The sequence below is a fragment of the Rhyacophila brunnea genome, unplaced genomic scaffold (assembly GCF_057557595.1).
Source record: "Rhyacophila brunnea isolate RB1 unplaced genomic scaffold, BYU_Rbru_1.0 scaffold_4, whole genome shotgun sequence".
In the NCBI taxonomy this organism is placed as follows: domain Eukaryota; kingdom Metazoa; phylum Arthropoda; class Insecta; order Trichoptera; family Rhyacophilidae; genus Rhyacophila; species Rhyacophila brunnea.
Genome location: NW_028233068.1, coordinates 482,966 through 508,420, shown reverse-complemented (window position 1 = coordinate 508,420; position 25,455 = coordinate 482,966). Strand labels below are relative to the sequence as shown.

At 35.0% G+C, this 25,455-nt stretch overlaps 2 protein-coding genes across 2 annotated transcripts in view; one reads left to right on the top strand and one right to left on the bottom strand.

Annotated features, from left to right (window-relative positions):
- Positions 1 to 25,455, bottom strand: part of LOC147066714 (uncharacterized) — a 1,113,477-nt gene that overhangs the window by 944,844 nt on the left and 143,178 nt on the right. The gene's annotated exons all lie outside the window — the stretch shown is intronic.
- LOC147066716 (vasotab-TY3-like) lies at positions 13,461 to 16,107 on the top strand. The gene is made up of 3 exons (XM_085955055.1): positions 13,461 to 13,514; positions 14,722 to 14,889; positions 15,900 to 16,107. The coding sequence occupies exons 1-3, from the start codon at positions 13,487 to 13,489 to the stop codon at positions 15,929 to 15,931; spliced, it is 228 nt and encodes a 75-aa protein (XP_085811181.1). The 5' UTR covers positions 13,461 to 13,486; the 3' UTR covers positions 15,932 to 16,107.

Sequence of the window (25,455 nt, the reverse complement as noted above, 5' to 3'; positions counted from 1 at the left end):
GTATTACATAATAATATCTTATGTTAATAAATAAGAGAAGTTATCATTATAACTCTTTATTTTATTTTTATGTTCCACATTGTAAAAAAACCAAAGCATGCATAAAAATGACATGTACGTACCCTTAAGCACTGTCGACCAGTCTCCGGCAACCAAGTAAACAGCAACCACGGGGCATAGGAAAGGAAATCAGCATTTATGGACATGGTTGCGACAACCAGGTATACTTTCCGGTTGCCGGAGACCAGTCGTAAGGGGCCTTATTAGACATCTCCCGTTATTTCAAATCTAGGTGGAAACTGCATACTTGGATGAATTAATATAGTGTTAAAAAAGGAACTAAACAAAGTAGTGTTAGCAGTGTTGTGCCAATAACACATTCAAAAAGTGGAATGCTTCCAATGATATTGAAGGAACATCAAGAATCAGAACTTAGGTACAGAACCGGCAAACTCAATTTCACTATACTTTAACAGCGATAATGTTGCACTAAGTCATGACTATAACCATTAATTTACCATACAGGATAGTCTTTTAGCTTAATTCATGTAGGTTTAACGCATACACATTTTCTGACCATTCACAGACACTATGGGCCGTTTATTGGTCGACCTAGGTATTGTGGTATTAGGCGGTATCAGGACCGGTCCTAGCAAGTGCAAGGCCTCTAGATATGGGAAATCCAATGAAATGAAAATCCTTAAAATTCTGGCATACAGAATAGAGATCAACTGGAATTTAGAGCAGGGAAACATTGTTAATGCCATAGGTGAAACAATATCATATTTCCTTTGTTTGCGCTCTGTGGAGTGCGTGACCTTCCTGCAGTGTACAAGGGCCCTCAGTACTTCTCAATCACTGCTGACCTGTTAATTAATATTTATGGATCCAATTGACATAGACTTCTTGTTTCCTGACGGTTGATAACGCGTGTCCACCCAACAATGAACCCAAAATACGTGATAACTTTTATTCTCTTAAAAATATTGTTTTGAACTTATTTTTTAATGTATTTCCCAAGGCAGTGGTCAGTGATCCTGAACATTTATTATTGTATTATTAGCTGATATACATCACATAGCTGTTTCACAATCACACATTTGATTCAAACTAATAACCAACTTTTCTTTTGTAGTTACATTCTTTTTTGTTTCTTACTGTGCATGAGGCCTGATTGGGTCTAATGGTCTGGATGGTAAGTAGCTCATGAGGAGTCAGTTGATTTATTTTTGTTATCTTGTTAAATTTGTTCGTCTGTTCTTTCTGCTCTACTATTTTGCATGTTTGTTGCTTTATTCGTTCTACGGCCCAAATGGCCCCCCTTGCGTCTTGCTGGCATTGTGCACTGTAATACACGCACATAAAAATAGATAAATAAAATAAATCGTATAAAATTTTGCACGCACTGCGTTGTGGTATACCGAATGAAATGTCAAAATGGCGCGACGCTTCTCTTGAATTCTTCTCGGACGTAGCACCATCTGTCATTCAACAACATAAATAATTTCGTTCTGTTTACAATACGAACGACGGTTAAATTTGTTCATACAAAAATAATAAAATCGCGATTAAAAAATGGGAGGGTATGGGTAGGAGGGTGAAAATTTGGGGTTATAGGTATTTTTATACCAAATAATAAAAAAAATACAAAAAAAAAATTGTCAAAAAAATAAAAGAAAATTTTTCTGGATAGAGATACCCTAATCACCTAGCGGTATGAAATATACTTGTTGACCTATTCTCATACCTAACAAATATACATAAAAAAATTCATAAAAATCGGTCGAGCCATTTCGGAGGAGTTCGACCACAAACATCGTGACACGAGATTTTTATATATATAGAGATGATGCAGGTGAGCTGAAACTGAATGATACTCGATGTACGATTTGCATTTGTAAGGGCATCTCGTTGATTAAGAAGAGAAGATATTACAATTCATTCCAATGTTTAAGTAGACATTGACTGTATTTACCAGTGGCGAAGACTCCTTACTAAGCAATTATTTAGAGTCTTCCTATATAAAAATAAATTTTATATTACAATCAGACTAACAGAGACATCGATACGTAATATAATCTTAAGTTGTCGTAATATAATTGTCTACCTACAGGTGCGCTGTGTTGTATATATTTACCATCAATACTCTGTATTCAAAGACTGTAATAATCATTACATAAATGTATCATGTTTTTTATATAACATGACATATATCAGCAAATTGCACTCAGCTAGAAGGCTTTTCATTATCAGCCTTCAAGCAAATAATTAAAAATTTTATCTTTTTGAAAAACCTTTTTTCCACGCCATTTTTGGATATTTTTAAAAATAAAATTGAAATTTTGTCTTATGATTTCTTTTTGTTCAGAGTTTAATTCAATTTTATAAACTAACTAACACTATCCATTTTCTTAATTATTTTATATTATTATACTTTGACATTCGTAGTAATATCATATTATTATTATCTTAGGTCCCGTAAGTATGACTGATAAGAACCTACATAATTTCCACTATGGTCCCCATAGCCTACCTACTTCCAAAGTCACTCATCGCCACTGATATTTATTATCAATCATTACAGACCTCTAGAACAAGCATACATTATTGTAAAAAATATTCTAATAATAATAATTATAATGTGTTAGGGCCAGCGGCGGCTGGTCTAACATCATACAAGTGCACTGCACTGCTTGCATTGTTATGAAACATCGTTCAACATCGTAAATAATATTTTTTCTTCATAGATTTTTAATATTATCACTCACTAATTGTAATGCAAACCATAAACTGATGTGTCCTTATTGCCAATAGGCGATAATACAGACAATATGCAACATATACGTCGTCTTGATTTGCACCCCGACAATATATTTTTAGTTTACTTAAAATGAACCCAAAGTTAAGTATGAACTAAAGCCATTATAAAACAACTCAAACGGTGCTAATCATTTTTACCATGTGTAAGTTGCTGAATATCATGCGCCAATCCGATAAAATGACATATTGGTCTAGTACAGAGTAATTACAGATTTGAATTATCGGTTTGTTAGAGTGTACTCTTCACGCTTCAAATTATTTTTAGTATCAGATTTAGCAATCTCGTAAGATGCCTGTAAAACTAAAAACAATAAAATTGATCATTTTCTAATTTTAAAATGGGTAAGAAATATAATGAAATGTAGGTATGTTAAGATATCTTGACTTCTGTGTACTACAATTTCAATCAGTATACTCGGAGGGAAGATTGTATGGCAGTAAAAATAATTCTGCTACCTACCGCGTTTCTGGAAAAATAATATTTCATTATCCTGTGTGTTGACTAAACGCGAAATGATATCGGTTATTTATTTATAATATAGAAAATTATTAATTCTAGCGATAAGCTAATAATGCTAATGCTATTTCACAAAGTGCAGTTTTATAACTATAATGATCATTATTCATACAGTGTGCTACATTGCTAAAGATAATGTATATACGATTAAGATGGCTTCCGTTAAAAGTGGGTGGTGTTTTTCTACTGTAAGAGAAAAAATCGTTTCTTAATTAAAACTAAATCAAGAAAGACTTAAGGAACTCGCAACATGTTTTATTAAATTAAAAATATACAAATAATTTCCCAAATTTCAATGAGACAGTTTAAAAAAGTTATAAATAAAGTTTTGTCGAATCAAAAACAACGCTGAATAATTCAATTATTGATTTCGTTTTTCAATAATGTAAGTTTCCATCGCACCTTCAATAATTACAATCAAAAAATTACCGGCCGCCACTGGTTGGGACCTAATATTTGCATCCACACATCAGAAATATGTACCTACCTGGATCTTGCTAAGTACTAAGCCATTGAGACATACATCAAATATTGCATCGCACATTGCTCATTGCATCCATAGTACAAAATACCATTGAGAGACTGTCCAACTAGTGACATTACTTATATTAACATTTTGGTTTTTCCCAAGAACATGAGCAAATAATAAATAATCGATTCCGAGAAGTGTTTCAAAAAAACATACAACTTCACTCTTTGTTTATTAATTGCATAAGTATAGTGTTTACTTGGTGTAATTTCACAATACAATAGTTTAATAACTACACATTATAAATTCGCCATAATATATGCCGGATATATCCAACTTCAAGTCGACTGATCTACTATCCGGATTCAAAACTGGCAGTGTGATAGTGATCCACTACTTTACCACATTTTCCCTTTGTCATTCTTCAATGTGTATTTGATAAATTTGGCTGAGAATCCTGAGGCGTAACAAATTAAACACAACATGGCTTTTACCATCAGAAATAAATATTTATTTTCCCATTCCTCATGAAAATTATATGTTTTAGTCTTCTTCGGGTACGGATAGTATCCATATAACCTCAAATAAAGGAGTCTCAAAAATTTCTTTTGAACTGACACCACCATAAGGTCATATTTAACTGATGCGGAGCCCAAACAATCGACCCACTCTCAAGCCGGCTTCTAATTAATTATAAAGGATTTTTAATACAGTAATATCCGAAAAGACCAGGGAAGTATGTAAGACGAAACCCAACATCTGTAGCGCCTTTTTACAAATGATAGCTATATGGCCACTAAATGACAACGTACTGTCAAATGTAATACCAAGATCCCTTACAAATGGTATTCGCAAAATAACTCTGCCATGCATCAAATATTGGAAAAGACTCATAAGTTTGCCCGTCATAGATATCATATTACTGAATGTAGGTACCTACATATCACACCGTGAGTGTAAAACCAAGGCATCTGCAAAAGACATATTTTGGATATACATACTATCACCGGCCTTCTGCGCGCTCTGAAGCGGAGATGGCAGGCCGTGATAACGTCAAGGTCAAAGCGGGGGTGGAGGACAGAAACGCACGGGGTATTTGGTCAAGGCTGGTTTATTGTAAGTCGTTACATGTTATTGTCATGGCGGTCGGTCGGTAATTGGCGGGCTGCAAACGTGGCTTCTTTGCGTCCTAGCTGCTGATGCTTGGCATCCGAGGCGATGCTCGCTGTCCGATGGGAGATAGGATCGGGGCTTGCGGCTTGGCGTGCTGCCGATGTGGTCCTTTATTTCCTGGAGATGCTTAAGAAGTCTGCCGACGCGGTCCTTTTGGCGGGATATGTATCTTGGCTTCGCGTCCGAGGCGAGCAGAGATGATGCTCGCTGTCCGGCGGCCAATCGAAGAAGGAGCTTTTCGCGCGTGTTCAACCGTCAGATTCGGCGTCATCCCGCTCTCGGTCGCGAACCTCCCTGTTTTACCGACAAATTGACCAGTGGCGGCGCTATCGGTAGGCCGCGTCTGTTTTGGCGGGATTCTGACGAATTTGAATTTCAAGGAGACGGGTTCCGCTCGGCCGAGGGTTGCGATCACCGCGAAGAGTGGACGTAGGCTGTGGTATTTTGGGAAATATGATGGTTCGGTCCGCCCTTTGAGGTAGTCTCCTGTGGGAGATTTCCATCTGGTATCAAACGACCTCTCCGGGAAACGACCGAACCGTCGTCTTTTCCATCAGCCTACCGTCGCTTGTCCTTGGGGGCTGGTTCACCTCTGTGCGGCTTTGACGCGTCCGATGGTCTTGGCGTGCTTGAGGCTCTTTCGTGTCAAAACTGCTGAGGTTTCCACTTCCACATGGTGGTTCCCTCGAATCGATCAGCTCATCGCATCCTTAGGCCGTCGAAGAGTGAGGTGGGACCTGTTGCGCCTGCTAGTCGCCGCCATTGTGTGACTAGAGACCAGGGCACCAATCTCAGCTTCCTCGTGAGGTTTTCGCGGAGGTGTCAGACATGTCAGTCAGGGACACTCCGTGATAGCGCCGGTTCCAAGAATAGACGTCTGGTGATGGGGTCTGGTGTTGGAAGTGGGACCTTGAGTTCTTGAGCGTCGTCTTCTCGCACGTCCAAGGCGTCGAAGCGGTTTGGCCATAGGTGTCGTAGTTTTAAGGCGGGCGTGACATCCTCGCTGGCGTCGGATGTTTGTCTTGTTGGTCGATTAATGCTGGGGGTCTTGCTGCGTCCCTGGAATCTTGGCTTCCGCTTCAGTCTTCTTGGACCCTCAGGTTGCAGATCCGATGTAGCCTTGGGCCGTCGGCGATTGAGGCGGTGTCTGATGTATCTGCTGGTCACCGCCGGTTGGGCAACCAGAGACCAGGCGACCAACCTCGGTCTGCCGTAAGGTATATCACGAAGGTGCCGGGCGTCGCGCCGGGGCACTCCGTGATAACGCCGGTGCCAAATGGTAAGCGGCTGGTTATGGGGTTTGGTACTGAAGCTTGACCTTGAGTCTTTGCGAGGAGCGTCGTAAGGCTCGCTAGGCTTGATAAGGCTGGTGGTTATGCTAGGCGAGACATCCGCGCTGGTGGCAGATGTTTCGCCTGGGTTGGAGGTACGAGCGCCATTGGCTGGCACCTCGCTGTGCTGGGTGACGTCGGTCACGAAGAGCGTCGGCGTCGGTAGCCGGGGCATCTCCGTGTAGCGTCGCGACGCCGTTGGCCATGACATCTTATGTATTCCTCCGTGGGCCAGGGTCGAGGGATGATACAGCTGGTCGGAGGAACATAGCGATGCTGCTGATTCATGGTGCTGTCCCGTCTTGTGATGGAGCCGATGTCCATGCTTTTGCTTCTGTCAGGCGCCACTGGTGTGCTGAATTCCAGGTTTCGGGACCACGCGGTTTTTTGCGCGGCCCCCAGCATTGTCTGGCTATGCTTCCCACATCGAATGAACTTGCGGGAGTACGGTCCGCGCGATCTCGTGTGTCATTTCCGCTGCGAGGAACGTATCGCCGCGTGTCTCGATGTTGCGATTGCACGCGCGAAACAAAGTCAATTTGACATTGTAAATACCGGCCGTGTGTTTCTCCCCCGGTAGAGTGAGTACTCGCAAATGTCACTGCTTGAGGAAGTTCACAGGTGTACTCACTCTGCTGGCGTATCTCAGGGTCGATGCTGGCTCCGGTGGACACAATCCTGCCCACAAGCCCCACGTTGACGGCGATCAACTTATCACCGGCCTTCTGCGCGCTCTGAAGCGGAGATGGCAGGCCGTGATAACGTCAAGGTCAAAGCGGGGGTGGAGGACAGAAACGCACGGGGTATTTGGTCAAGGCTGGTTTATTGTAAGTCGTTACATGTTATTGTCATGGCGGTCGGTCGGTAATTGGCGGGCTGCAAACGTGGCTTCTTTGCGTCCTAGCTGCTGATGCTTGGCATCCGAGGCGATGCTCGCTGTCCGATGGGAGATAGGATCGGGGCTTGCGGCTTGGCGTGCTGCCGATGTGGTCCTTTATTTCCTGGAGATGCTTAAGAAGTCTGCCGACGCGGTCCTTTTGGCGGGATATGTATCTTGGCTTCGCGTCCGAGGCGAGCAGAGATGATGCTCGCTGTCCGGCGGCCAATCGAAGAAGGAGCTTTTCGCGCGTGTTCAACCGTCAGATTCGGCGTCATCCCGCTCTCGGTCGCGAACCTCCCTGTTTTACCGACAAATTGACCAGTGGCGGCGCTATCGGTAGGCCGCGTCTGTTTTGGCGGGATTCTGACGAATTTGAATTTCAAGGAGACGGGTTCCGCTCGGCCGAGGGTTGCGATCACCGCGAAGAGTGGACGTAGGCTGTGGTATTTTGGGAAATATGATGGTTCGGTCCGCCCTTTGAGGTAGTCTCCTGTGGGAGATTTCCATCTGGTATCAATACATATTAGGGTTTGAAGTCTTCGTTTTGTTAGGAGAAATAGAGTTTTTAAAAAGAAACCATAATATTTGGTTTATATCTACATTATATCGCATGTTCTTTCAGTTTACTTCACTTTTACATTATCAAGTTCACGACTTTTGCAGTTGTTTTGCATTTAATCTCGAAATTGAAAAATTTGCAGATGCCTTGGTTTTACACTCACAGTGCGATATACTTTTTACATTTTCACAACTTAACTCTTGACTAGTGCGACCAACCGAAATCCTTCCCATATAGGGCATCCAATTAACCAGGGGGAAAATACTATCCGGCTAACCATTTTTTTTTCAAAAGTTTAGATTTAAAAAGTATATTGTGTTATACAAAACACGTTTAGCAGCTAGGAAATATAATTTTTTGTAGACATGTTATCGGACAAATTCATAATTAATCACTTCTTTTTTACTAAAAATATTAATAATCTTGGACAAAACCAAAATATCTTAACTGGCTGACGTAATTATTGACCTTTTTGTTTTTGATTAGCTATACAGAGAATGAAAATCAATCAACCGAAAATACTTACTGCAATTAAACAAACATTTTGTCAAGCACGATTTTTTAAACAACTATTTACTAAATATTGAGAAAAATGGTTTTTTTTGAATACTTGGTAATCATTATTTTGCTTGCTATCTTTATTTGGTTAAACAGATCACTGACTGTCAATCTGCTATTAAGAGCATAAAAAAAACATTCATCAAACAGATTCTCAAAAAATGATCATTAGTAAAATAACAGTAGGAATGATTCGAATGTATCATTTTAATTCTAACTTCTCTTCTAACGGTAACAGTGCTTCATCCCAAAGTCTATCGTTCTCCTCCATTCCTATTAGATTCCACCGGTCAGGCACGCCGAGTTGCTCCGACCCGTCCAGACCCGTCCCTCTTCACTCCGTCGGTTTAGACATTTGCATTAGAGTTGCATTAGTGCAACAGAAATCAGCTCGCTGTAAAATAACTTCAGTAATATAAAACAATCCCACTTGAACAAAGGATTATAAGCTGAAATATCAATATTGTTTTTATGCATTCTATGGACGGTTCCCAAACATATTATTAGATATCAATTGAAGATCTTGGCATAAAAACAGCAAATGTCACAAAGGTCATTTTTTTCAGGAGAGGGTAAAAACATAATATCTTGGTTGTCAAACACATTTTTAATAATTTGACAATGAAGATTCATGGAGGAGCCTTATATGCACTGTATGTATGTAAATAAAATATCAAATTGATGTTTGTTAAATAGATATTTAAAAAGAAATGAATGTGACATTTGCTGTTTTTACACAATTTTTGGACCTTTGTCGTTTTTATAACAAAATTGAAAACATGGAAAAGCAAATAGTATGAATAAAATTATAATTTTATTAAATAAAACAAAAAATATATATTTCTGTTATTTTTTAATCATAATACTACATTTAAGAAGGTTTTGACACATCATAACCAATTATTAAGCTACGTACTTACATGTTTTAAAAAAATCTTCTTTCAAACAAAATTCCTTGGACTATTGCTGTTTTTAGAAAAGTGGCATATTTTTGAGAGCGGATTTGAGGGACTTACGATTTTTTTAAAAAATATATCTTTGCACAGTTGTATGTAACCATACACAGGGAATATAGAAATGCAATAAAATGAAAATGGAAAAAAGTGGACATTTGATGTTTTTATGCCAAGATCTTCAATTACATAACTATTTCTTTTATTCAACGAATAATTCACAAGATTTGAGAATGTACCATTCGATTCCTGCCGGGTGTCTTACTTTTTTCGAAAAAAGATTTTTCTATTGGCTATATTTTCTCATGAGTGTTTTCAGAATTATGTATGTTCAATATCAGATATCAGCGAAGTGATGATAACAGAATACTATTCTACTACTAAGACATGCAAATTTTCATTAAAGCCAATGCGGCTTATTTCCACAATATTATTTATTAACACAAAATAAGAGGATGCAATTTTAATTCAATGTGCGTATGCATGATCACTATCATAAATTCGGAATCATGGAATCTACCTAATCTGGCAATTCAGAGATCCGGCATTATCTGAACTGGGGCGAGTCGGGTAATCGTGTTTTGCAACTGGCATCAACATTTTTTCACACACATTTTAACAATAGAAAAACTTTTTGCTATTTACTACCATCGAACGTGACTATTTACTATTTTTATCTATTTTATTATTCTAACCTTGAAAAAATCTTTATTCACTAAGAGCCGAGCCACACCGGGCGACTCTGGTCGGCAGACCAGACCGATGCATGCAGTTATATGGAGCATGCCACACCTGGTCGCCCAGTAGTCGCGCAACCAATAAAGTCGGGCGATCAGTAAAATCACGTTCGTGCGCTCGGTCTGGTCTCGCAGTCTCTCTGGTCGGGCGACCGGTAGCGATGTATGAAAACATATAGCTACGTATTGAGTGCTGCCACACTGGGCGACCAGTCGCCGGCAGCCACGCCGCGGATAGAACGTATTTTTGCATACTTGCGTGTACATTCATTATTATTATTATTTATTGGCTGCCTCTCTGGTCGCCTGCAAGTCGCCCGAGTAAATCGGCCAGGAAGACCAGTCGCGCGACTGGTCTGGCGACCAGAGTCGCCCAGTGTGGCTCGGCTCTAAGTGTGAGAAAATAATTTGAAAACAACTTGCTTAGATAAAGACATCAAATTACTATACATCAAAATGAGTACTTTAGTATTGAAATGTATAAGTATAAATCTAAGATGTTGGAAAAACAGACAAAAAACTTATTAGGTAACTACCCATATTATTATTTACTTTACCAGATTGGCATTTAAATGTCAAGGAAGTGAAAATGCACATTGCTACCTCTTAGTATTAATTATGTGCTTAGGTCAGGGGTCTCCAACCTTTATGTTACTACGCCTCCCTTTAAAAAAATCTAATCTTGGCGCCTCCCCCCCTTTATTTCATTAAATAATACAGACCCTTTTTTAACACACAAGTTTTTACTACTTACTTATATTAAATTCATTTTTTAATTAATTTTTTTTTAATGCGACGAATGAGCTTGTTTATTACCACAATCAATTTTAATAGAAGTCAACCAAATTCATCATCGTTCATTGACAAAAATTAATGGATTCTATCATGGGCTCCACATACTGAATAGGGCCCACAGGCCAGGATCTTTCACCCATATATTTAAAATATTTAATAGCCCTGAAACAAAGCAGCGCCGCAGGCGACTTTTTTACTATTAATAAAATAATATGAAAAATGCATTAGCAAACTAACCAAGAACTCAGGAAATAGATTTTTGTTTGCTTCAATATATCTGGCGTAGAAATCATTTAAAAGTGAAGACATGTATTATTGTTATATTATATTAAAGAAATCACGTCAAAAACAATTTAAAAAAACAATATCACACCCTGCCTACACGCTTCAGTTGACACTTTAGCTACGAGTGACATTTAAATTTGAGGTTATTGTTTTCATGCAACCAGCGGTCGTTTTGTGCATTACCAAAACAGAGCGTTTGCAAAAGCGCCATTTTTAAATTTCTCCGCTCCAAATATTTTATTTGTAGATATTATGGTATAAAAATTAATTTATTAAAAAAATTTGGCGCCTCCCCTGGCAATAGATCGCGCCTCCCAGGTTGGAAACCGCTGGCTTAGGTACTAACTCGAAACACAATGAAGTGCATCTCTAAAATACTAGGTGGTCAAAAATTTCTTTACAGAATATATCGAATGCCGTTTTGGTTTGGTTCAATTTTGATAGTTTATATTAAAATTTGACACTTGAGCAGCGTAGATGTGACAAATTTATTATTAACGTTTTGACCAACTGACCAACGCATTATTTGCATAAAACTACTCGTCTCTATTGATGATCAGAATTTTTATGAGACAATCGTAACGAGTGATTAAGCCCGTTTTGACCTTCACAATTACATTATCAAGCACAATAGCAGCCATTGACCAATCAACAATCATTACAGTGACAGCGTGGTATAGAATTAGGTCAGTGGACTAGATGGTAGATGTAATTTGACCTTATTTCTTTGAAGATGTTGCCTCTGACGAAGACTCTGTAACTTTGAATGTGACAGCTATCGTACCATGAATTTGAGAAATGTACTTTCAGTAAGATTGAGTTACCTACATGTTACTGTGAGTCAAAAATTTTGAAGAGAACGTATCCAGACCGATCAATCTCCAGAAACAGTGACATCGACTGACTGCCGAGATCTCCAGACTTTTTCTGTACTTGCTTACTTTCGTATACATCTTAAAGGATGTGTCTATGTTGTCAAGCTATCATCGATCAAATGGCTAAAATACATGATCTGTCTCTACGATCATATAAAATAACAATTACACACAAGGATAAAATTCAGGTACCAATTGAATCATGTGGATGCTTATATTTTATAACATACATTTTCGTGGAACAAAATTATGAATGCCTAATGAAAATATAACAGTGGAGGTAATTTCATGAACTTTTTGTGTGTACCTATAATTATTAATTGAGAGTTTCACAAGCATAGTGAACCAAGTCCAAAAATATCATTTTTTAGATTACTGCATAAAAGATCAGTGAAAAGCTTAATTGTTAACTGCAATAGTGAACGTAGTCCTAAGTTGACTAGTTTCATCATAAATAACGGTGATTGTTTGGAGCGGTCGGGACAAATGAATATCCTTCCGAGCGAAAACGGACCAAGTCCTTAAGCCAGTACTCGCGCCGATTTTATAGAGTCATAATGTCAAAAGTATTCGAACAAATAAATTCCATAAGCTCTTTTTGGCATTATATTGTATGCACTGCAAGGTGCACTTCTCAAGTGGTAATAACTATAATATATTTATTACGCATCAATGTTTTGGAGTAGGGTCTTAAATATAGCACAATTTTATGGTAATTAAACTAAAAAAACCTTTAAGTACTTAGAGTCTTGAGTCTAGACACTTAAACACCTATCAAATATTTTTAATGAGTTACAGATTTATTTTTATTTTACATATAGATTTCACATTTTGCAAATTTCGCGGAAAGCATTCATGACAGACGCCAACATTGGGTCAACGACATGTGACTTTCATAATTGTGTTGACAGACTAGATTATTTGTTATAAGATAAGAATAATTGGTGCTTTAATGAATTAAGATGAATAGTAATTCATTTACCAAATAAGATGATCTCCCTCTGTCGTGGATCAAAATATAAAATAAAATTTGACTTATATCACATCTGTGTCATTATTTTCCTCTTTGCTCCTAAGAAAAGTAAATTAATTCGCAAGCAAAGTGAACCAAGTCCATAAAAAAAAAATATGTTAAGTTACCAAAAAAGTTTCAACTTTAACAGAAAAATGCCTTTGTACAAAGTAAGTCCAATAAATGTACTCGACATAACACTTTTTAGAATTGCAATCATACCTTTACAGAATTAGACATAATCAAATATGTTTGAACCAAGTTTACTCAAAGCTAACCAGAATGGACTTGGTTCACTATGCTTGTGAACCACTCAATTTATTACATTTTAATTATAAATACAACGAACAAGTTCTTCAATTTGCACAAGATGTATGCACTTACTCTGTTTATTATAATAATATTGATTTAAAGTTTGAGCATCGACAATTTTGTATAGGTATATAATGAGTGATTGTTGTGACAATATATAATCAAGATTCACAGCCGTTTATTCACAAGTGAATAATCAGTGGCCGTGTCATGAAGTCCTTCTTATCATTCTTTTTCTGTAAGTATTACGTCTTTAGTTCAGTTTATTCATATTAAATAGTAATAATAAAAAAGTACCTATCCAAAATGCTTAAATACATTAATTTAAAGATAATTTGTTATTTTCCTAGAATAGAAATCCTAATTATGACATTAACCCATAATGTAAAATATAAAATAAAACCAAAAACATATGTATGTAGTAGTTAATCTACATATAAGTAAATCCAATGCCATTTTTTTTCAATGTGTGCTTGATCTATAGAAAGGACCCAAGTGAATGACTAATCATCTATCCTCATTATTGAAAGCCTATTAAAATAACCTGTGAAGGTCCGTCCACTTCTCTCAGGCAATTTACTTATTGTTATTGTCTAAAAAACAATCAACACATATCTTTGGAGCATGTTTGCATATCAACACAGGCTGACAAATACTTTTAATTAGATAATGTATTTGTCAGAGTTATGGGATCCTGATATTGACAGGAAGTGTAGTATTACTAGAAATATCTAGTTACGGAATATGAAACATGAAATTGAATAAAATGTAAGTGCATTTAAAAACGTTTTGAATAAATAAATAATTAAATCACTTTTGTATTAAAAATTAGTAAATATTATAAAATGAGCATTCGTTTAAAACTTTCATCGTAATAATAGTTTTTTTATGATTATTTTAATCATTGAAATGTAGTTTATTAAATTCTTTGAAAGTGTAGGAAAATTTTTTCAATAATTGTATTATTTATTTAATTTAAAGATCGTTTTTCTAAAAAATAAAAATGTGTTTGACTTCAAATCCTTTTTATTTATATCAAATCAAGCTTCGGTACCAATCGGTCAACCGATCTGACAGGTTGCCACCAGTGGCGGCCCAGTGAGTGTTCAATGTATTAAAGACGACGTATTTCATAATTGCTAGTTCGGTCGCCGCACTAAACCATCGTAAAATCGCTACACAAAACGCCACACATAGACAACCGTGTAAGTCGTTTCTTATTGATTTCAATGTAATCGGTTTATAATAATGCTACATGTTCTACTTCCCAAAATGAGTGATACACATATGAATAACAATGAAAAGTTGAGTGTAGTCTTAAAAAATGCAGGCAGTGCGTTTCACTCGTGCAGTATTAGAGGAGCTACCGCCGATTGCCACACTGTCCGGTAGAGAAATTGGTTTAAGACTTATAATTATTGTGACTATTTTATTTATCTTTTCAGTGGCCCTGGTGGTGTTGATGTCGGTGTCATCGGAAGCAGAAGCAAACGACTGCCCTGCAATATGTCCGCTGTTGTACAGTCCTCTCTGCGCTACAAACAGCGCGGGCGTTAAGAAACAATTCCCAAACGAGTGCGATATGAAAGCCAGTAACTGCCGAGAGAAGTCTGGTAAGCTCAGTTTGATGCAGTCATGCAGCTATAGATCAAGCAAAAAAATGTATTTTATTTATTGTTGTCTTCTCGTAAAATCTTCAAGTTAGATAATAAAAATTCAAATGGGCAAAATTAGTATAGATAGGTACATGCTTCTTTGAGATGGGTTTAAAATTGAGTAGGTACCATTTCACCAATAGTATATTAAATTTGACAAACATATCTAACTTCAAACCGAAAGCGAACTTACTCGCCGTAATTACACCAATAATTACGTTAATTATGACCAATTAACTAATTGTGGCATAGATAAGGATCCTCCTAATGATTCCAAATGATTATTAGGAATTCAACTGATCAATATTATCAAATATATTATTTTTCTACATTATTACGATAAATATTGTAGTGTATTAATTAAAATAATACACAATATTATGTAGTACTTGTTCCATTCGGTTATAATAACAACAAGGACTAAACCGGTTTTATTAATATAATGTATTTTCACCAAGAATTGACAGTTAACACCTTAAAGGTTTATTACAGTGAGTAATCTACGAAATCTGTTAATTATAATTCTTTGATTTCATTATTTAAAAAAAAAATTAAAAACAATCCATCTTAAATTGACTGGATAAATAATATACTTAGTAGGTATATGTCAATTGATTGAATTGGTACTTAATTTCAATGGTCACCCAATTAAATTATAACTATTTTCATTGTACATTTTTCCAATGTTGTGTAATAAGTAAGTGAGTCAAATATATTTTTATACTTCTAAAATGATTTAATTTGTTTTTATCAGTAATTAATAATAATCATTATGTTTTATCATTTTTATTTTAACCTTTGTGTGGTAAAGGTCGCAACGTTGAATGATGATTTATGATTGCCCCATAATATGCAAACAATAGCTCTTTGATTTCAATGTAGGAAAAAAATGTCCTAAAATTACCAAAATACAAAATAATTGTTCATTTAATTTATATTAACGACTTTTTTTATTTGGTATGTTTCAGATTTTGCTCGTACAGCTGATGGAGAATGCTGATCTGCTTTAAAGACATGAAAACTTTAGCGTTTACCGCCACTATTCAACATATTATTTTGTTTTGTCCTTACGATCTTTATTTTTTATTTCTAACCAGAAATGTTAGTACATTTTGTACATACAACTTTGTATTATATCAATGAATAATAAATTCACAAGATTTACGAATGTAATAATGTATTTCATTACCTACCTGTCCTACCTGTCCTACTTCATTAGACACTTTTTGCAACACCTTTGTGACAGACACACGACAGTTTTGTGATAGAGGAACAGGACAAGTTGGATTTGTTGCATTTGAATAGCAGAAAAGGGAAAAAAATTATATGGGGATGAAAATAGTTTGGATAATGACAAACGCAGATAATAAAAACGAATAAAATATTCTTTTTACTGAAATTTATTTTTGAAAATTCCACTTTTTTCCATTTAGTAAGTAAGTATATAATTAAAAGCATACTATTTCTTCAAAATTATATGAAACCGGTGATCATAGAGATCCAGATAATCAAGGTGCTGCTCATAGATTAAATAATAACTCAGATAGAGTTATATCATATACGGACATGCAGTGGCAAAGGATGTAGGTAACCTATTAACAAATGACAAATAGTGCACATTAAACTTTGTCAGTCAAACAAATTTGTTTTCATTGAACTAAGACTATAATTTGTGTAGATAGCGTTTGTTGGTTTTAAAGTACAATTTAAGCCCTGCTTAATCCAAGCCATAGTAGATAATAGAAAAAAAAGTAGTATTCGTTTATCTATAAAATATCTAAAATTATGCCAATAAACCATATAACATAATTTTAGGTATTTTATAGATAAATGAATATTTCTTATTTTCTATGGTTTGGAATAGACAGAAGACAAAAACTAACCAGCGCCATCTGTAATATTATATATTCTTAATTCAATGAAAACAAATAAGTACTTCTGACTATAAAAGTATGCACTATTTTTGTCGTAAGAAGATATTCAACCGATTGAATGGTTGTGAAACCATCTTTAAAATACCTTTAAGATATCTCTGCAGCATGCTATCGCATATGCTATACAAAAAAAAAAATGCAAAAATGCATTAATAATTTATAATAGAGGTTCCTACCTACAACACATAACGCTAATAAAGCTGAATTAAATGTGCAATTATAAATTCTACATGACTGTTTTTATATTCTGTAAATGAAGAAAAGAATTGATATTATCTACCTATGACAATAATAACAAAACTTTATACACCACTAATACTATCGACTGAGGGTACTTGATGGAATACACCATTGTGTGATATAATCCAATGTTGCTTATAACTTTTCATACAAAGTAGTTACCTACATGTTTGAATCCTGTTTCAGATAAAAAAAAGTAGGCACATAATAATGTGTGGAGATGTAAGAACTATTCCAAACTCGTTTTTAAACATTATTCAATGTCACTTCATTATTATGCATAGCATTTATCTTCAATGTTTTTTTCAACAAAATAAACTAAAACTATTCGCAATGACATAATAATAAATGTGGGTTATTGTTCTAAGAATATCTCTATCTGAGTAGGTGTACAATGATACGAGTACAAATATTATGTTAACCTTTTCATAACCTGTTTCTTATTTTCACACAACTATTTACTTTGTATAGTATTTATCTGCTAGTGTGATAATATTTACTCTTCTGTATACTTCATACCAGTTATATAATAGGTATCAATGTTTTTCAAATCAGTATTGACATTGAATTTATTACCATGTCAGATAATAATATATTCATAATGACAAAAACCTGATCTCACATGTAGAGTTTCCCATCCTGGTATTGTGAAAAATTTGAAGTTATATGCACCCATCAATTACATGTGTGGTCGCAACGCAGCCATCACCTCTTTTGGATGAAAACTGTCACCTCATTGTCGCTGTAAGATTGGTTTGTCGAATAGACCAAATGTAAAATGTTCAGTAGATGAAAAACAAATTACATTATCCTATATTTATCATATATCAGATATTTAAATTGTTGTTTTTGCAGCATATGAATACTAACTGTTTTCATTACAACGCAATTTAAAGAAAAGGATGGTTCTGGTCCATTTAGATACAAAAAATCATTCTGCATTAAAAGGTCGATTTCGACAACAACGGATATTCGACAAACCAATACTATAGCGACGTCATGTCAAGCTTATCAGACATTGATAACGAGGGCTATGGCCCCCATATCCTGAAGCGGGCCCCCTGGCTAGGATCTTTGACACTCTACAGTAGCGTTTTTCAAAAGGTGTACGGCGTACGTGGTAAAATTAATGTGTATATTTAGTGTTTTGTTGTATATTTTAATACATCCGTTTGAATTATTGGAGTTGTTGAGCATCTATACACAAATAAAAATTGCAGGCCCCCAGGCCAGAGCTCTGTCAGTCCCATAGAGAGTCTTATATAATATTGAATCATTCAAAACTCAAGCTTGAAGAGGTTTTATATTACATACCTACGTAATGAATTAATAATGATTTCATAGTTGTATCTTTTTATCTAGGCATTATTGATTATTCCAACCCACACACACACATCTAACATCAAATTTCATAACGATAATATGGAACAAATTTAATAACAGATATTATCCAAAAAAATCAATAAAACATGATAACAATGTTGTTTATGTCTATATTATAATCTCCAAAGATTAGATAAGAGGTGTTGGATTTTGAAAAACTATTCTACCATTAGAGTACATAATATTATAATGTTTACTAATTTAACAACCGTAATAGATAAATTTTCCTATTTCAATAATATCTTTCAATAATGTTTTTTACAATTTGAAATTTGATGGATGTTAGCCACTCGCTCAAAATACACATTGAAAAACCACATGTGAATTTGCCAGTCCTAGGATTCGATCCCGGAATCCATGACATAATATGCTGACACATTACCAAAATAGTTTTAGGTATATTAATTTATATTTTTATTAATTCTGTTGAAGATAAGATTTTTTTAAATGAAAAATAAATGTAATGCCATATTATGTTGAATAAACATGTTTAAGTACCTACCAACTTTAACAATAAATTTATTAGATTTACCGGTACTCTCTTGACAATTCTTCATTTCAAGTTCACATGCATTGGAAAAGGATAATGGACAATAATATTTGAATGAATCACCACAACCAATACCACTAGGCAAAGAAGTTTATCCACAAATTAATCAAATCCATATAAATAGACATCTGGTATGACAAACCTAATGATTTTCCTTAAATTTTTGGATTATTTGGATGACCAAATCTATATATCTTCTATGTTATGTACTTGATTGGAACAGAAGGGAGGACCGTTTTTTTCTCAGCTCTACTCTTGTACATTTATTATTGAGTTCTATTGAGGGATTTATGCATCATGTTAACTAGAATGCTGCTATTCGTGCTAGTTGAGACAATTTTGTGACCTGAAACCAGCCAGGAAAATTTTATAGGTACTTAGTCAATTGCTTGCAAATTAAAATTATTAATTGGAGGACAACAGAAATGTCATAAACACAACACGACAAGGTGGCAGAAATTATTGTGTATGATCTCATTCAACATGAACTTTTTTCGCCTATGGCGCTTATGCTGCGATCTGCTTTAATAATATTAGTGGAAGTATATTATAATATATACTTATATTACAGATTTTGAAAAAAAAAAAAACAAAAAAAAAACGTTTGAATACATGGATACATGGAATACATGGAATAATATGGAATAGATTTGAATACATGGAAGAAAAATTTAAAATTTGCTTGTTCGTTTTTTATCGTAGGACACCTTAAAATCAGTCATTGCGTCGGGCCCTAAACTATTACTATTACTATTACGTCACTAAATGCGCCACTGATTAGCATTTCTTTAGACTACCTACTGGAAAAAACGATGCTTTCATAAAACAAAAAATTCTATAATATTTATAAACTCAGTGTTGGTAGTTAATAATAATTGTATTTGTTTTGTGTTTCAGGTTTCAAAGTTAACTCTGACGGATACTGTTGATAATTATGAAAATGGTTACTAATAAAACTACTCTCCCATAATAATTATATTCATCCTATTCAATATAATAAATATAATATTATGTAATTTATGTGTTTGTGAAAATAACTTTGATTGGCATTTCTGAAAATAAAGTTTGTATCATAAAGTAATGATATTTTGCTACTTTTATTATGCAAAAAAAAACATTTTTCTTGGTAAGTATGAATGTGGGTTATATTTTGTATACTACTATGCTTGTATGCTCAGTATGTAGATTTTGTTTTTTGCTAGTGATCGTCAAGAGATCATACCTAGTACGTATAATCAATTTTAAAATGTAAATTCAAGAGAAATCACCCATCTGTATAAAAAATTACGAAACTCTTTATTTCCTGGTTTAGTATTTGGGACATCTATGCGTGGACAACTAATCTCTTTTAATAATGTTTTGTTAATTTCGTACTAGATGGCAGTAAACTAAAATATAATTATTTCTTGACAAAATAATATGAAATTTAAAAGAAAGTTTAACTGATATGAACACAATACTTAAATTTTATAATATGAAACTATGCAAGTTACGGAATACATCCAACTGTGCCACAAGGGTAAGGAGTGTCATGCTCTCAACTTTGTGTCCATTGTCTGCCACGAAGATTCTCTCAGGAAGGAACTAATTATATTGTTAAGCCAAAAAGCAGTAATAAAAATTAAGAAATGAAAATAATATAATCCTTTTGACATATTAATACTGTATATTTTGAGACTACATAGCTAATTTACAACAGACTGCTAAAAATCAGCGGGGGTTTGAGATACGTGGAAACGCAATGCGGTTACAGATTTGAAGGCCCCTCCATACAATGTTGGTTGTACAACAAACCTCCATTGGTATTAAAATATAGCAACAATTACTAGGATTTTTTCATACTTTGATTGATTTTTACACTCAGATCTCATTATATTATAATATGTATCTGTTCAAGATTCTGTTACTATGTGACGAAGCGGTCATCTCGTCTGATTCATAGACAACCACAACATGGAGGACATTTATAGATGGAAACCGTATGTGGTTTATATTAATCAGTATACGGTATATAAATTAAATAATAGGATCAGACGCTTATCTACTCAGTACACATATATTGTCATGAACATAAATCATAAGTTTCGTATGGCACACGGTAAAAAACCACATGCGGTTTCCGTCTATGGATGGCCTCATTCTCTTGAAGCTCGTAGGTCACTTCTGCTCTTAAAGCATTTTTCCCTCCTCTCACCTGGTATAGTTTCCAATCCTGATATTTTAGAGAATTTTTATGCACCCGTCAATTACATGCGTGGTCGCATTTTGGGTGAAAGCTTTGGGTCAATGCACTCCCTAGAGATGTAGATATTTTTAGCGATGCATTATATATATTGTTTTTAAAATCTTATTTTATTGTTTAATTTGTATTTTTTTTTTTGAACTATTGTTAGTTTTTATTTTATTTCTTTTGTGTAAAACTGTTTTTTGCTTTGTTTTTTTTCTCTACCTTGTTTTTTCTCTAACTGATTACTTGTACTTTTTATTCTAAATGTCATGTTGTGAACGTCCTGAATTAATAATTTGTTATGTACTCAACGTGTCTTTTTTAAATAAATAAAAACTTAAATAAATATTTAACTGTTAAGTCAAATTATGTGGTTTTATACAATGATTTGAGTCTACTTCCAGATGGAGCTTTCCGTGATTTCCATATAAGAATGGCTGAATCTAAGTTGCATTTTTGTATGTAACATATGGGATAATATTAAATTTTATCAGAGTTGGAATGAAAATTAGTTGTCCTAGTTAATCCTCTTTTGCCATCACTTTCATATGTTTAGGCTCCATCTCTATACAATAAAAGTTTCTAAACACCTTTGGTTTTATATTATTACCAACATATTATTTCATACATATCTTCAAAAACTTATCTCTCGTGAAATGGTTTCTCTAATAATGGCTGACACGATTTTGTTTAATTTAATACGCCTTTCGATATTAAACTTCTAATTAAGTCTCTTTAGTATCTCTTTAATGTCAAAAGCTATGCTTAATTACTTTGTTTACTCACTTATATATCTCTAATTTGCTTTTATCGTTTTCAATGTGACAAAATGTTTTATTATATTTTTATTTCCAACATCATTTAAATTTATTTTTGTTTTTAAATGTAAAAGTATCACTCTCAGAAAATATCTAGATTGCCAAAATTCTGACATTTTGACAGATTACATTTATTTTCTTTTTGTTTATTAATGTTTTTAATCCATACGAAAATAATATTTATATAACTAGGCTTTGGAAATAGAAGCTTAATAATTGAGGTAACCAAGCTATTATCATCCTCCTAGGCCATGGCTGGTGAACCTTTTTACGTACGAGGGCCAAAATTTCTCAAATACTATTTTTTTACTGTCTGCCGTGCCGAGCAGTTTTTCATGGGAAAAAATGGTTTTTAAGAATTCTATTAAAAAAGTTTAAAGATTACAATTAAGTTCTTGCGATTCTATCTTTCATTATGTTTCTAGCCGAAACATATCATTTATTATTTTAATATATTTTTCCTTGTTTTCAAAATTTTCAAAGAGATCATAGGAGCATTTTAACCACTTCATATATTCCCCATCACTGAACAGTTTTCCATTTTTGGCGTTTATATTTTATTTGAAATTTCGTTAGGTTTGTCGATTGAATATTTTTATTTTTAATTAATACACAATCAATAAATTATTTTTGTTCGTCGTTAATTTTCTCAAAGAGTGATTGGTTTGTCTCATAATTCTACAATATTACTGATGAGATTCTACTTGCAACTGTCTAATACAACGGTTCTCAAACTTTTTAAAATTTCCTGAGTGGCGGTCCCTTTCAAAGTTGTTTGATGGATCGCGGACCCCTGTAATAAAAAAAGAAAACCTATATTATTTTAAAGAAATTGGGGGCGCCAAATACTTTGCACAAGGGTGCCACATACATAAGGCGCGACACTGCTTATAGGCTGTTGTGAATAAAACATTTTTTTACAACAATAATTATGTATTCAGAAAATATTACATGTTATGTACCTAGTCATTAAATTTAAATAACAATTTTAATGGGATGGATGCATCTGCTTTGTCTGAACCAGTTCTTCTATGTTTGGCTTTGTTTTGGTCAGTGCAACTCTCAAGTCATTTGTCGCATATCATCTATTTCGAGATTTTGTCTTGATAGTAAGTAGTGTACAAAAAGCCGTCTCACACTCATAGAGTCATAGGTGTGCTTAGAGCCATCTTTGCAACATCAAGATAGGACTGTGCCATTTCAATCCAAAAGTCACTACAACACGTAACGACGGAGTTCAGTCACTTAGTTTGTCGTGGTATTGCTGAAATAGCTTCGAGGACCTCTAGGCCTTCTAGGGGACCGCGGACCTTAATTTAAGAACCGCTGGTTTAATACAAAATATATACTGCTTTATTGACTTTGAGGCATTTTCTCGCTACAACAGTGGTCTCAAGCATCGTAAATCAGTTAAAATTATAGTTTCACGGTGCAGCTTCCCCAGTCAGTACGATAATATTATGTGTGATGCATTAAGCTTAATAGCGTACTTCAGTGAAACGGCAAATAATTTTCAACATTCGAGAAATTTACAGCGTCGTATGGGGAGCGGGATAGTCCCGACTCTGTAGACTCATCCATTTCAATTCGTGCCACTCAGTATGCGGGTACACAAAGCGCTTAACGTCAGCGGACAGCAGAGCCACTCCAAAAAACAAAAAAAAATCTTTCTTAACTTTCTTCTTTAAGGACTACGGTGCATGGTTTCAGCATCAGTCCCATGCGGCTCCGTCTCGGGACGAAATGAGCACTTAAAATCACTTCTTTCAGACACGTTTAAAGCGTCATAGAAAGCGGCCGTTCATATATTACGGGTGGTGGTGGGAACTTTAACGTAGTAGGTGCGAAGAAATTTCTCACTAGTCGTCAATCGGAGACAGACGGTCGAGGTGTCCGCCCGTCGATTTGTTTTGTCATGGCGTCGGATGAAAATATTCTTAAATCGTGACTATAAAACTTTACGTATGTACTTAAAAAAGAAATCATGTCAATGAATATACTATTATTAATAGTTATATAACAATAAACATAACATTAAATGGAAGCATGTTGGATTTTTATGACAAATTATATTTCGTTCGGCACGCATCATTTGCACAATCCGCGCATCGCCTAGCCACGATCTTTTTAGACCATGCCTCAACTGAAGTATAGCCGATAAAGCCGCGTTGACACGGTCCAAGTACGATCCAAGTACACTTGGACCGAGTGCCATCCAAGTGCACTCGTATGAGACATCTTCATACTAATTATTCCTATCCAAGCTAACTTGGGTGAGTAGGACGCGGTCCAAGTAGCTTGGATAGGAATAATTAGTATGAAGCTGTCGCTTGGATGGCACTCGGTCCAAGTCTACTTGGATCCTACTTGGACCGTGTCAACGCGCTTTTAAGGACCGTCTATCCAATTATTTATTTACATTCTTCTTATTCTTAAAGATTATTTGCTTGCCATTTTTTATGTAATACAATCTGTCATTATGCATGAATTTCATCGTCTCCGTTTACATCGATTTTTTATAATAATACAAGCTGAAGTACCCGGCTTCGCACAGGGTCGCTTCGTGGATAAATTTATCTTAGATATTTAAAAAAATAATAATAAGTAATTAACTTTTTTAATATTAAAACATCTGTGTAATACAATATGGTATATAATACATATACATATGAAAATAATTCTAATAGGAGTAAAGGTCAAACAAAAGAACACTAAATAAAATCGAATCCAAAATATGCAAACGTTATTAATAGTGTTAATATGTAGTAAAAAATTCAAAATTGGATGGAACAACATCGCAATCGGATGAATGATATAAGAACGCATACGATGAGAAGAAGATAGAATAGAAGAAAAAGATGAAGAAAATAGTTGTACCAATTCAGAAACCTTTGCTGGCGTGAGCACAACACTTGATCAAAATTTCATTGTAATCGGATGAATGGTATGAAACCATACGAATAAAAGAAGATATAATGAAGAAGAAGAAGAAGATGGTTGTACTTATTCAGAAACCTTCGCGGGAGTTGGCACAACCACTGACGAAGGTTTCATTGCAATCGAATGAATGGTATAGGAACCATACGAATAAAAGAAGATATAATGAAGAAGAAGAAGAAAATAGTTTTTCAAATTCAGAAACCTTCGCGGGTATGGGCATAACAACTGACGAAAGTTTCATTGCAATCGGATGAATGGTATAGGATATGTCATCAGCGACTGGCGGATTGGAAGTGAACAGCGACCATGCTGGACATGTGTACCTAGTATGCTTAAACATTACTTAAATAATATCGGCTGTGCTACCCGCTTGGTCTAGAGTAGTTTTTACCAAAGTGTGGTACGCATACCCCCTGGGGTACGGGAAGAGTT

Coding starts and splice junctions, on each gene's coding strand:
- LOC147066716 (XM_085955055.1), top strand. CDS start 13,487: ATGAAGTCCTTCTTATCATTCTTTTTCT. Junction 13,515..14,721: donor CTTCTTATCATTCTTTTTCT/GTAAGTATTACG, acceptor TTATCTTTTCAG/TGGCCCTGGTGGTGTTGATG. Junction 14,890..15,899: donor TAACTGCCGAGAGAAGTCTG/GTAAGCTCAGTT, acceptor GGTATGTTTCAG/ATTTTGCTCGTACAGCTGAT.